Source organism: Rhinolophus sinicus, linkage group LG10, assembly GCF_036562045.2.
Source record: "Rhinolophus sinicus isolate RSC01 linkage group LG10, ASM3656204v1, whole genome shotgun sequence".
Classification (NCBI taxonomy): domain Eukaryota; kingdom Metazoa; phylum Chordata; class Mammalia; order Chiroptera; family Rhinolophidae; genus Rhinolophus; species Rhinolophus sinicus.
In genome coordinates, this window is record NC_133759.1 from 17,484,754 (window position 1) to 17,497,158 (window position 12,405).

General features: G+C 33.9%; 1 protein-coding gene across 4 annotated transcripts in view; it reads right to left on the reverse strand.

Annotated features, from left to right (window-relative positions):
- The window catches only part of CNOT10 (CCR4-NOT transcription complex subunit 10), a 56,128-nt gene that overhangs the window by 21,185 nt on the left and 22,538 nt on the right, over positions 1-12,405 (reverse strand). For 2 of the 4 annotated variants that reach the window (XM_019727736.2, XM_074312714.1), the window contains exons 8-13: positions 12,077-12,194; positions 9,567-9,716; positions 8,252-8,454; positions 4,826-4,947; positions 3,237-3,413; positions 2,228-2,305 (exon numbers count right to left, since the gene is read on the reverse strand). In XM_019727736.2, the coding sequence (XP_019583295.1) occupies positions 2,228-2,305; positions 3,237-3,413; positions 4,826-4,947; positions 8,252-8,454; positions 9,567-9,716; positions 12,077-12,194 (848 nt within the window). Of the gene's footprint in view, positions 1-2,227; positions 2,309-3,236; positions 3,414-4,825; positions 4,948-8,251; positions 8,455-9,566; positions 9,717-12,076; positions 12,195-12,405 lie in introns of all 4 variants that reach the window. The other 2 variants (XM_019727735.2, XM_074312713.1) reach the window with 1 other exon arrangement.

A 12,405-nucleotide genomic window follows, 5' to 3' on the forward strand; every position in this document is an offset into this window, starting at 1 on the left:
ATTATACAATATAAAGATAGATCCATAACTTATTTGCTTATATAAACTAAATTCGATTTAGATTGGTGGTTGTTACAGTGTGACAGTGAAAGTGTTAGATGAAAACATGGACAAATTATTTTTAAAATCTTAGAGGCAAGAAGGACTTTCTTCTAAACACTTAATGAAGTGGAAAAAAAAGTAAAGGAAATGATAAGGGCCAATTTTCTTAATACCATGTTTCCCCGAAAATAAGACCTAGCCAGACAATTAGCTCTAACGTGTCATTTGGAGCAAAAATTAATATGTAAGACCCGGGTATAGTATAGTATAATATAATATATAAAATTAATATAATACCAGGTGTAATATAATATAATATAATATAATATAATATAATATAATATAATATAATATAATATAATATAATATAATATAATATAATACCGGGTATACTATAATATAATATAATATATTGGGTCTTACATTAATTTTTGCTCCAAAAGACGCATTAGAGCTGATTATCGGGCTAGGTCTTATTTTCGGGGAAACACGGTATATAAGAACTCTGATAAAAATGAAAAGGGTGAAAAACCCAATATGAAAATATTAGATTCTACAAACAGAGGTTCACAGAAAAAGAAATACAGGTGATCAATAAACTATGGCATCAGAATGAGTACCTTGAGCAGACCGAGAGAAACGCGAAATTTTAAAGTGAGGTCATTTTCTACTTATAAGGGTCAAAAATCACCACAAGAAGAAAAGACATTCTAAATCTCACCACCTACTAACTAACCTACTAACTAATATCATTTTCTCCTAAGCTTTTGCCATCTGCTTTTGAGAGCAGTGCTTTTCCTTTTACCTCTGATTCCCTTGCACCTCCCACAGGACTAGCACTAATGTTTGTGAATAAATGAAATGTTTTCCAAAAGTAATGCATCAGTTTGTAATGTTACCAGCAAAATATATAAACATTTTAACTGTACTCTTGTCACTCTTTTGCAACTTAATAGGCTTAAAAACGTAAGAAATAATGGCTTGTTCTTTTCATTTTAATTTGCAGTTCTAGTATTGAAATAATTCTTAAAAGTAATGCTTTTTTTAATGATACTTAAATAGTTACTTTAATGATACTTAATAGTTACTTTTGGAACTATTAAGCATAGTTACAAAAACTGTATGAATAATGGCCAAAAATATCCAATTTGTTGAAAGATAAATTTATAGACTTAAAAGGTCAACCTACACCATGAAAGATTAAAAACAAAATCAGACTTAGACTCATCATACTCTAACTGCTGAAAAACAAAGAGAGACAATTTATCTTGAAGAGGGAAAAATGTCACCTACATATTCTAATCAGAAACAATGGCTGCCAGAAGATAATGCAGTGACATCTTGAAACAGCAGACTGAAAGGGGAAGAAAAAACCCCACTACCAACCTAGAATCTGTATTCAGTAAAACTATCCTCCAAAAATGAAGATGAAATAAAGACAATTCTAGATTAAAAAACAAAAAAACCCCAAAAACCTAGCAAAACAAGACCTGTACTATAAGAAATGCTGAAGGGAGCTCTTTAAACTGAAGGGAAACGATACCTTATGGAAACTAAAATCATCAGGAAATGGTAATTATGTGGTAAACATAAAAGACTACTGTGTTCCTTTTAATTTCTTTAACATACACAAGACCGTTCAAAGTAACAATAATGGGGCATATAATGTGCATAGATAAAAATATAACTTACTCAAACTGACAGAAATGAAATAAAAAATCTGAATAGCACACATTTATTGAGGAATTTGAATTCATTAAAAAAGAAATTTCCCACAAAGAAAATCCCTAGGCCAGATGGTTTCACTGGTGAATCTATCAAACATTTGAGGAAGAAGTACTATTTATCTTATACAAACTCTTTCAGAAAACAGAGGAAGAAGCACTTCCCAACCCATTTATATGTTCAACATAACCTTGAAACCAAAACCTTACCAAAGACATAAGGAAAGTGTGGACCAACCTTCCTTGTGAACTTAGAAGCAAATATTCCTAACAAAATATTAACAAATCGAATCCAATTAATTTGTAAAAAATACATTCTGACTAGTGGTGTTTGTCACAAGATTGAAAAGTTGGCTTCACATTTGACATTAATGTAATTTATAATATTAACAGAAGATAGATTAAAAACAATGTGCTTATTTCAACAGATGCAATGCAAATCATTTTGTTTAGATACTCACTTTAAGTTTTCTAATTCCTGTTTTCTTAGTGGAGAAGAAGGTGGAGCTGGAATGAATTTATCTCCATCATGGCTTTTACTGCTAAATAAAGACAGACTCTTAATTATGAAGAGCAACAGTAAACACTTAAATGTAGAATTTTGTTTCCCTATTCCCATACCCATGCAATTTTTTCTGACAAAGGAGCAAAAGAGCCAAAACAATGAAAGATACTCATAACTTGGTATCACTAACATGTTAAAGTTATATATATTCTTTCCCCCAGTACCAACACTGCTTTTAAAAACCTCTAAATGAAAACACTATCTTTACTAGAGAGAAAACCACTCCAAGATTTTTACACATTTCTCATTCTTCTGATTGCCTTTTATCAATTACAGTAACACATAACCCCTTGGTAAAGAAGAAAAAGTTCCACAATTTTGTTTCAAATTTTCTATATTAAACACATATTTCTATTATAATCAAGAAAAAATGCTGAGATGGGAGACTTGAGTTTAAAGGGGCCATGTGTAAAAAGAACTTCCTATATATAAAATAGTGTTTGTTTCATTTATTACTAGATAAGATCTCTCAATTTCTATAGATTTGTATAATATTTTATACTAGAAGACTACAGATATTCTAGAGGTTAGTGGTTTATAGTATAGGAGAAAAGGCAAAGGATAATAACAAATGAGAAGCTTTGGGATTCAAGTATTTACTTTAGTAAAAGTAAAATTATGCTGTCTCTGATAGCAACAAAAGATTTCCTGCAACTATTCCTCCTGTTAATGAAAAGCTGTTACTTTCCCCTTTCCTTGTTTCAAGGTTCTCTTCTGGCTTAGCCTTCACCTATTTTTCTCTTTCACAAATACTTAAACATTCATACTTTCCTTTCTGATTATTCAAAATAGAGAATTTTGGCCATTCAGGCTGAAGATTTCAGAGATTCCCCCAAAGGACAAGGAGGCCTGCTAACAAAGTCCTTCCCACTGAGGTCCCATGGGAAGTTTCACTGCTCTCATACCTGCAAGTTTCACTGCTCTCACTGCTCTCAGTATTCCCACCTAGCTGCGTACTGTTCTTAGACCCATTTTCCTGCTTTGGATCTTGTTGTTCTTCAGGTAACAGCAACAAGGCATTTCTCAGACAAATGGCTGCAAACTCCATACTGGCTACTGGGATGGCTGAAGACTGTCCGTCACTTAAAAGAACAAAACCAAATTAGCTAATAACATGAAAATGAATAATATTTTTCTATCATCACAAATAAAGTACAAGTGTAAATGAACACTTACACTTGTTCAAGTGTACTTGTGTACACTTACACAAGTACAAGTGTAAATGAAAACTGTGCTCTGTGTGCTAGGCAGACATTTTAATATAAGCACTTATAAGAGAATGCTAAAAACCCAAATCCCAAATATTATGCATAAGGTGTAAAAAGTATCGATTGCACGTATATACATTATACACATGTACGTAGCAATGGGACCAAGGACGGGGAAGGTTATCTGTAATATCAATGTTAATGTAACAGAGGACTTATAAACAACAAAAAATGTAATGAGTGCCAGGACAGGTATAATAAGAATTGGAAACAAGGGAAGAAAGCAGATTTTCATATTTGAGGCTTGCTTTGGTCGATTTTTTACTTTAAAAAATGCCTTTATTTTTTGTTTTGAAAAAGCAGCATTATCTAGTCTTATACTTTTGTTGAGATTTTATATAACTTTTTATTGGTTTGATATATCAAATGGAGTCAGCTTTATTAGAAAAACAACAAAAATATGAAAATTAGTAACAATTTTGAAATTGTAGAAAAGTGATGCTTTATCTGGTCTTAAAAAAAAAATCTGCATTATAGTTGAAATAAATTAGGACCAAAATATTGTGTGCCAGATACTATTTAGAAATTTTGGAAAAACTATAGATGGTAGTGAACAATTTTTATTTTTTAGAAAGGAAGAAAGAGCAGTAAATTTTTTACAAAGCCTACTACTTCAGAAATAATGACAACTCCAAATTGGAATCCTTATACAGGATAAAAATGTTCATATTTAAAAATTGTCCAACTGAAGGTTCTTACATGTAACAGCTTTACTTAGCTTTGGATGCTTTATGTACTACCGCATTTCCCCTAAAATACAACCGAGCTGGACCATCAGCTCTAATGCGTCTTTCGGAGCAAAAATTATTATAAGACCTGGTCTTATAGTAAGATTGTCCAGCTAGGTCTTATTTTCGGGGAAACACGGTAGTCCTTTTTTCTGCTAATACTGAGAATTCGCTTTAGGGACTATGAGAAAATACCTAAATGAAAAGTAACAATGATAAACTATAATCAGAAAACATCAAGATGCCCTCTTCTGGACATTCTGAATAATGGCACTGACTGGACCAAGGTTTCTTAGGCCAACAATTTCAGCACCCATGGATGTAATAAACCAAAATCACATGTCGGATAACAATCACTATGGACCTATGCTAAAATAACAATAAAACCTAGTTACAAAGTAGCTCCTCCTATGAAATAAGTCTTAAGCATATTTTTATACATAACAACATTATGTGAAAGGGTTAAGTGTATGTACGTTCTCTTTGAGGAATACTTACTTATATACAGTGTTCTGTATGGACTGTGATGCCAGAACTATTTTACGATGATAGCCTTGACCGACAATAGACTGCACAATTCCTTTTTTACTTGGAAGACCTTTAGTTTCTTGCTCAGAAGTCTATAAAATACAAATAATTTCCAATTAAGTTAATGGAATTATAAAATGGGGTAAGGAAAATGCACCAATACCTTTCCAGTTACTCTGAGAGAGTTCTTAAGCTCCATCAATGTGGATAATAAAGGAAATACATGATAAAGGAAATATATTCAGCATTAAAGAGTACATAGGGCTGAAAGTCTGACATGTGCTGTATTTTATGAATATGTGGTAATTCTAATGAAAAAGGTAATTTAAGAATTTAAGATTGACTCAAGCATTTATTCAGAACTATTTTTTAGAACATTCTACACCCCAGGCACCATGCTGCATATTACAGGCATTTTGACACCAGAGTAAAGAAAATAAAAGAGCCATAAAAACACAGTGAAAAAGGGAAGCAGCTCCACTTCTGAAAACACAGATCTTTTCCTTTTTAATTGAAAGTATTTATTAAATTGTCAACAACATATAAACTCTAACAAGCTACATATGTTAAGATTTACATGGGCACAATTTTGCCTTCTAGGAAATTAAAATCCCCAAACTTTGTAAACATTAAACTAAAAAGAGTAAAAGCTATGTGTGTGTGTGTACACGCAGAGAGTTAGTTTTAGGGTATTTCACTAAGATACATTATCTTGTTATAGGAACTTGATGGGGCCATTTATCTTCCCCCTCCAACTATCTGCCTCTGATTTACCTGCAGGTGGAATCTCAACTAGTTATTTTACAAAGTCATCCAGATTCTCCTACATAGGAACAAACTGGAGCCAGTGCATTAAGAGCCCTGCAAAAAGTCCTTCTTAAACAGCGTTTATTGCACTGCAACTTAGTGCTCACTAACGTAACTTTATTATGGTTGTGTTTCTATGTATGACTTAATAAAACAAGGATTCACTGTATATTCATTTTTAAATATATATATATAACTTAATGCTTAAAAATACAGTAAAACCGTTCTGCTGGGAACCAATTTTGTGTCAAGGAGGCAGCCATGCATTATTAATGAAAAATAAGAAAAAGTAGATATTCTGAATCATTATTGGAAGGACTTCCATTCCAACTTCTTTTCCTAGTGGTGGTGATAAGTTTATAAGGATTCATCCATACTCTCTTCGCTGACCCTTAAGGCTATGCAAGCTGACAAGATGGCTAGCTCTGGCGATGCAACAGATGAAAACATTGATGCAATGGAATTAAAAATCCACGATAATAAACCATGCATTTAATAATACACCAATAGCCAGATAGTGTGCCAGATCAGTCTTAATGTAAAAGAATCATATATAATTAAAAGTTATTATGTTATAGTGCCTTGGCAGTAATAGCACTAACAAATCTGACTTTTAGAACTCAAAAAAATAAATGGTACATTTTATGTGTTTTTGTAAAAATGTATTTATTTATTTTTTTATTGGGGATGTTGGAGAACAGTGTTTCTCCAGGGCCCATCAGCTCCAAGTCCAGTCGCCGTTTTCAATCTTAGTTGCAGGGGGTGCCGCCCACCATCCCATGCACGAATTGAATGGGCAACCTTCTTATTAAGAGCGCAAGCTCTAACTAAGTGAGCCATCCAGCCTCCCCTTTGTGTTTTTTTAATAGCCTTCTCTTAAATTGGTTAAATACTCCCCCTACAATTAAGCCTATGTTTTCTATAATGTAGAAATATTATAGATATTTTCTCACACATTAGACAGTACCCTGGTATGCATAAGTCCTGCTTCTGCCAAAAGATGTCTGAAGCAACATGTACCAGGTAAACAGGACAAAATGATCTCCTTAGCATCACCAATTTAACAATCAAGTTGCTTCTCTTAATTCAAAAACAAAGTTATTTCTCAGGTTACAAACTGCTTTGTTCAGCATCCCTTCTGTGGTGACTAAATAAGTTTTATAGAATTTTATTTGGAGTTTATTATTTTTCCGATTGGGATTTTGCTCTGATTTTATTTCAAGAGTGCTTTGGGGTTGTTTTCACTGTCCTTTAGGTCACCTCAGATCATTTTTAGAAGGAAGAGAATACACAAAGACAGACGATGAGTACTTAAGGCAAATTTCCGCTCGCAGCACAGACTGTGAGTGTTCCAGTACCCACCAAGGCACGGCACTAAGTCATCTTTACACATATTTCAAAAATTACAAATTTAGAACTTTGTAGGAAGAAAATGGGCGGAGTATGTCCTTGTAACAATATCCACAGAACAAAGACAATCCTCAAAGTACTATTTCTAAAAATTAGTAATGTAAAAAGAAAATACTAAACCTTACTGTATGTCTCTACTCCCAGGAAAATGTAATTCCCTGGATTCTAATAACTGTACAAAATCAAGGCCTCCAACACTTACACTCATGAATGGATTAAAGAGAATAGCAAGTCCTAGAGATCCTTTTATTTTACAAAAGTATAGTTTCTGCCTAGAGTTGTTTGTTGGTTAATTTAACAATTATTAAATAGGAACGTTGTCCTGTAAAAGGAAACGCACAATGGAATAAATCATTAAAACCTTTCAAAAACAACACTCATCTCTTTAGGCAGTGTTGTACTCAAACCGCCAGGCAAACATACTTCTTTACACCCTTTAGTTCTTGCAGTTGTGTCTCAGTTAGTGCTGTTTAGCAGCAGGAGCAGAGCTCCTTGTAGGCATCTTGTATCACCTGTGGCTGGTAATGCCAGGCAAAATTTCATGCTATACCTTCCCAATCTCCACACACCTGAAGAGCACAGCAAGGGTAGGGGGTGGGTAGGAAACGGGGTGATACCGGACATCTGGTAATTCTGATACAACTTGTCTTTCCCCTACCTCCCACTGACCACCCCTCCCTCACTTTAGATATAAAAGGCTTCCACCCACTGCCATTTGGAGATAATCTAGGCACGGACACTGATGTGAACGGCCCTGTGGACAAGCGCGTGTCAGGCAAACGGCCTGGTAATCATGAACTCTAAACCATCTACTGACTCAAAAGGAAAGCCCCAGGCACTGAAGGAAATGCAGTTGTTTCCATGCTCACTAGATAGATGGCATGGCCCCAGCAGACCCCTGTCCCAACAGATATGACCTTCTTATTGGCTTCAATTCTTTAATGTGACTTCTGATACATGGTGCCATGCTTATCAAGAACCAGAATATTAACAAACGACTTTATAAACCTGAACTTTTTATCCAACTGTTAAAGAAACAAAGATTATAAATTCCCTGAGAGTTAAAAAGGGGATGAGGTCTTGTACGCTTCCAAGTATTTTTTTTTTTTTTTGCTTTCCATGTAACAGTGGGGGTGGGAGAGGAGGGTGGATTCAAAAAGATACCCAGGCAGCACTCACCCCCTTATTGGCAGCAATGCAGCACTCAGCCAGACGCAGCCAGAGGCGGGGATTTGCATGATAAACCTGAACCGCCTCAATCAGGCACTCGAAGGCAGCAAGAGGCCTTCCAATGTGAAGAAGCTGAATTCCACAGTTATACAGCAGCTCGTACCGCTTGTTGGTTAATAATGTACACATGGGCCTTCCTGAAAATTTTTTGCCTAATGATAACATTAGATGAGAATAAATCATTAGATTTAAAAATAAGTTACACTGAAAACATTTATTCCACTAAGTACTTAAACACTACCTTGTTTAATACCAATGACTCCAATGAGAAGTTTAATAGCTCTCACCAATGATGGTTGCCAGCCCAACCCCACAAATATCCTCCAGTCACTGCAGTTGCCTGTGCTAGAGGGGCCAGAGATGTCTCTTCTCATTTGCCAACAAATGAGAAGCTCCTCAGGCAACAATGTTGCAGGAAGGCAAAGGGAAGAGATAGGACCCACTGTCACTCCTCAGAACCTTACCCCGCCTTTCCACATTTTTAGAGCCTGTAAAAAGATTCCACTCTTTTTACTTTCAGTTTGGTTAATCAATTTATCATCATGTGCTTTTTCTTAACCAGAACTATTTAATTATTGTTAGGGTGTTAGGGAACTTGACTATGGAGATAAAAATTAATGTCCTATACCTATGACAACTACTACTTACTCACTCACTTATTCAAAGTTTCACAATCCATAATAAAATAAGACTACTTGTGATTTTGGATACATTTTAGTCAATTAAATAGTTTATTTATTTATTTTAAAAACCTAAATGATTGCTTGATTTTAAGCATTTCGGATCAAGGATCTACATAATATGAAAACTAAAGGAACAAATTTCAGGAATTTGCTTCAAGATTGTCAGGTGCTGTCAACAGCACCACATGTGAAACCCCGAAAAGAAGCTATAAAAACAACAAAAACAAATTGTAGGGGCAAAGGGAGTTCTCCTGAATTATTAAAATACTTAGTGGAAAAAAAAAAAAAAAGAAGCTATCATAAAACTAGTTTGGCACAGTCAAGAAATCTTAGCACAATATTTTGGTTTTTAACATTACTATATGGGATTCCTGATTTTCAAATCCATGAAAAAGTGATTTAAATTTATTTTATAATTACTCTATCTACTAAAACCCCCCCCGGGTCAAACCTGTTGGGGAGCATCAGAGTTAACTGTACATAGGTACGCATGGCATGCATTTTGACCAGACGCTTGCTCCTTTAAATCACACTTTGCCTCAAGTAGTAAACTCCAAACTGTCCCCTAGCCAAGGGCATACCTGGATCAGTGCTACCTGCACTGAGCTGTGCACAGACATTGTCATTCTCCTGCAGAGCCTTTTTAAAGTAGAAAATTCCCAAATTGTGCTTGCTCATGGCAAAATGGATACAACCAAGATTATTCCAGAACATGCAGCGCAAGCATTCACCTGAGAAAAACACATTTGTCCACAAATTTTATTGTTGGTGTACATCATACAAGAATTAGGCTTATGTGGCATGAGTTAATTCTACGAGCAATTCCACTTAGTCCCTATAGAACAGTTTACAAGGCATTTGAAATTTACGAAACACCTAAAAATTTTGTAAACTCTCTTTCCTTTTAAAATCTTTTATTAAAGGTGATAAACCAACCCTGCACAATGACTCGATTAGCCTTCTTGGTATTTTTTTAATTTTTAATAACCGTAGGCAAGATAAAAAACGCAAAACCAAAAATATGAGTAAATATACATGTATTGCATCCACATAACAAAATACTATGTAGAAACTGGAAAGAATGAAGTTAAGTATATATGGAAATAGTGAAACTATATTAAATGAAGAATATGAGAGCAGGATATATAAAATCCAGGTTTTGCCTGTTAAACTGTAAGTCTCACCTGTTCTTTTAGTTCACACTTTAAACATCACGATGGCAAAGCATCTATCGTGTTTGTTGGGCATTTGTAGTTCTTATCCTGTACACTGTCCCTTTGTTTTTTACACATTTAAAAATTTGGTTACAGATGTTTTTCCATTGGTTACCTGTCATAGAAACCTTCTGTAACATCTGTTTCAAATATTTCCCCCACTGCCAGTTTGTCATCTGTCTTGTGACTTTGTAAATGTATGTGTGTATATTTATGTTTTTAATCATAAAAAATTTTATATTTTCATGTGGTCAAATTTAGTAATCTTTTCTAAGTGCTATGGTTCTTGGATTTGGATAATGTTTAATCAAGGCTTCCCCACCACAAAATTAAAATATTCATCTAAGTTTTCTTTTGTTGCTTTTATGATTTTTTTTTTTTTTTTTTTTTACATTTTAATCCTTCATCTCCTTGGATTTTATTTTGGTGTAATGAAAGCAATCTAAGCTTTAGTTTCCTTTTTCTAAATGATTTCTCAAATATTCTAAAACAATTTACTGCTAGTCCATCATCTTTCCCTCAATGATATAAAATGTATGACTAGATTGACAAAATTTATAATTAGGACATTCAACTCTTAATACTGAAAACTAAAGGTTGGCTTTTGATATATTTTAAAATTAAGCAATGATAATATTTTAAGAAGATAAAAACTATGCTTAGGAAAAAAGATAACAGGAAACACACTAAAATATTTAAAGGAGGTTGCTTCTGAATAGTGAACGATTTAAAAAAAATGCTATCCTACATCTTCTCTAATATTTTATCAGCAACCAAACTAAACTTTATATATGGGAAGGAAATTCAAAATTTTAAAATTAGTAAATATGAAAAAGTCAATATATAAAATACACAACTATTATACAAAAATCTTTCCCATTAGATTATCATAACTGTTGAATAGTCAACTACATGTCCTGCTCCTGACACCAAATTTAGAGATTGCCAATATCAATTCTGAAATCTGTGTCAAGGCAATCCTAAAATTTTCTCAAAGCTGTTCAGAGAGATCGTTTCAGTGTTTGGGTGTTTGTGGGCCTCTGAAGGGAAGCCATGACAATAACAAAATCAAAAATTAAAATTTAGTAGAATTAGAAATGGGTACTCAGAACAAATGGATACCCAAGAGAATTATAATGGGACAAACTGCCTTTCTCCCTCCTCTACCACGCCACTGAACTGAAGGAAGAAATGGGAAAGGTTTGAGTATGCTTGCATGTGGGTTCTGTGCATGTATATGGAATAGAATTAAAACAAATTAAAAATGTATTCATTATTTGCATTTTAAACTTGGTACATTTTCAATAGTTTAACCTCATTTCTTGAATAAATTGATTTTCCTCCTTCCTTCCCACAATGATCTGAACTTAATTGACAGCCACAAATTTTACCAGTAATACAAGCAATTCGCTAAAATGTTCTAAATAGAGGCAAGAATAGCTGACAGTAATTTTCTTCCTACCTTCACAGAAATATTTTTGTTATAGTTAATGGTCTAAAAAAACCATCATATTTTTCCACTGCTTTTATGGGAGAAAAGGGAAAAGTAAAAACATTACCATCTCATTTCCTTAAAAGGGCTCATTTTATAAAGCAAAAGTCCAAGGACCTTATGCCACAGACATAATTTCTAAGCTGATATTAAAAAACAAAATGAAAGTAAGAGCAAGTGAGGTCAAAGAAAAGTAAAAGAAGTATAGCTTCTTTTAAAGTGGAAACAAGTAGTAAAATTCCAGGAATTTTCTGCAGCAGAATAAAACATTTTCATTTAAAAAATTAGCAAAGATCGTTTTGAAGAGCAGTATGCGTATAAAACCAAACCACAAAGGGTAGAAGAGCCAGGAAGAAAACACTAAAATGTCACAATTTTCTTTTACCTGTTTTCATGAATCCTGGATGTTCAGCAATGTTTGAACTATTAAGTAGCTTCACAGCTTTTCGATAATTGCCTCTTAAGTACTCAAAATTGCTTTTAAGAAACAGAGAGGGTGCAGACTGTAAAGAAAATATAAGTTACTTTTAATTTGTTCCTAGATGTCTAATGAGATCATAATCATACTGCCGTGCTGGTCTGAGTTCAAGAGCACAAAGGAAACAGTTAAGTCATGGTCACAAAAATTAGTCTCTGAATTTTTCATTGCTCTCACAACCTAAAACAATGGAACCTGTCAGACTGCACCTTATAAATTAAATTAAGGGTCTACCT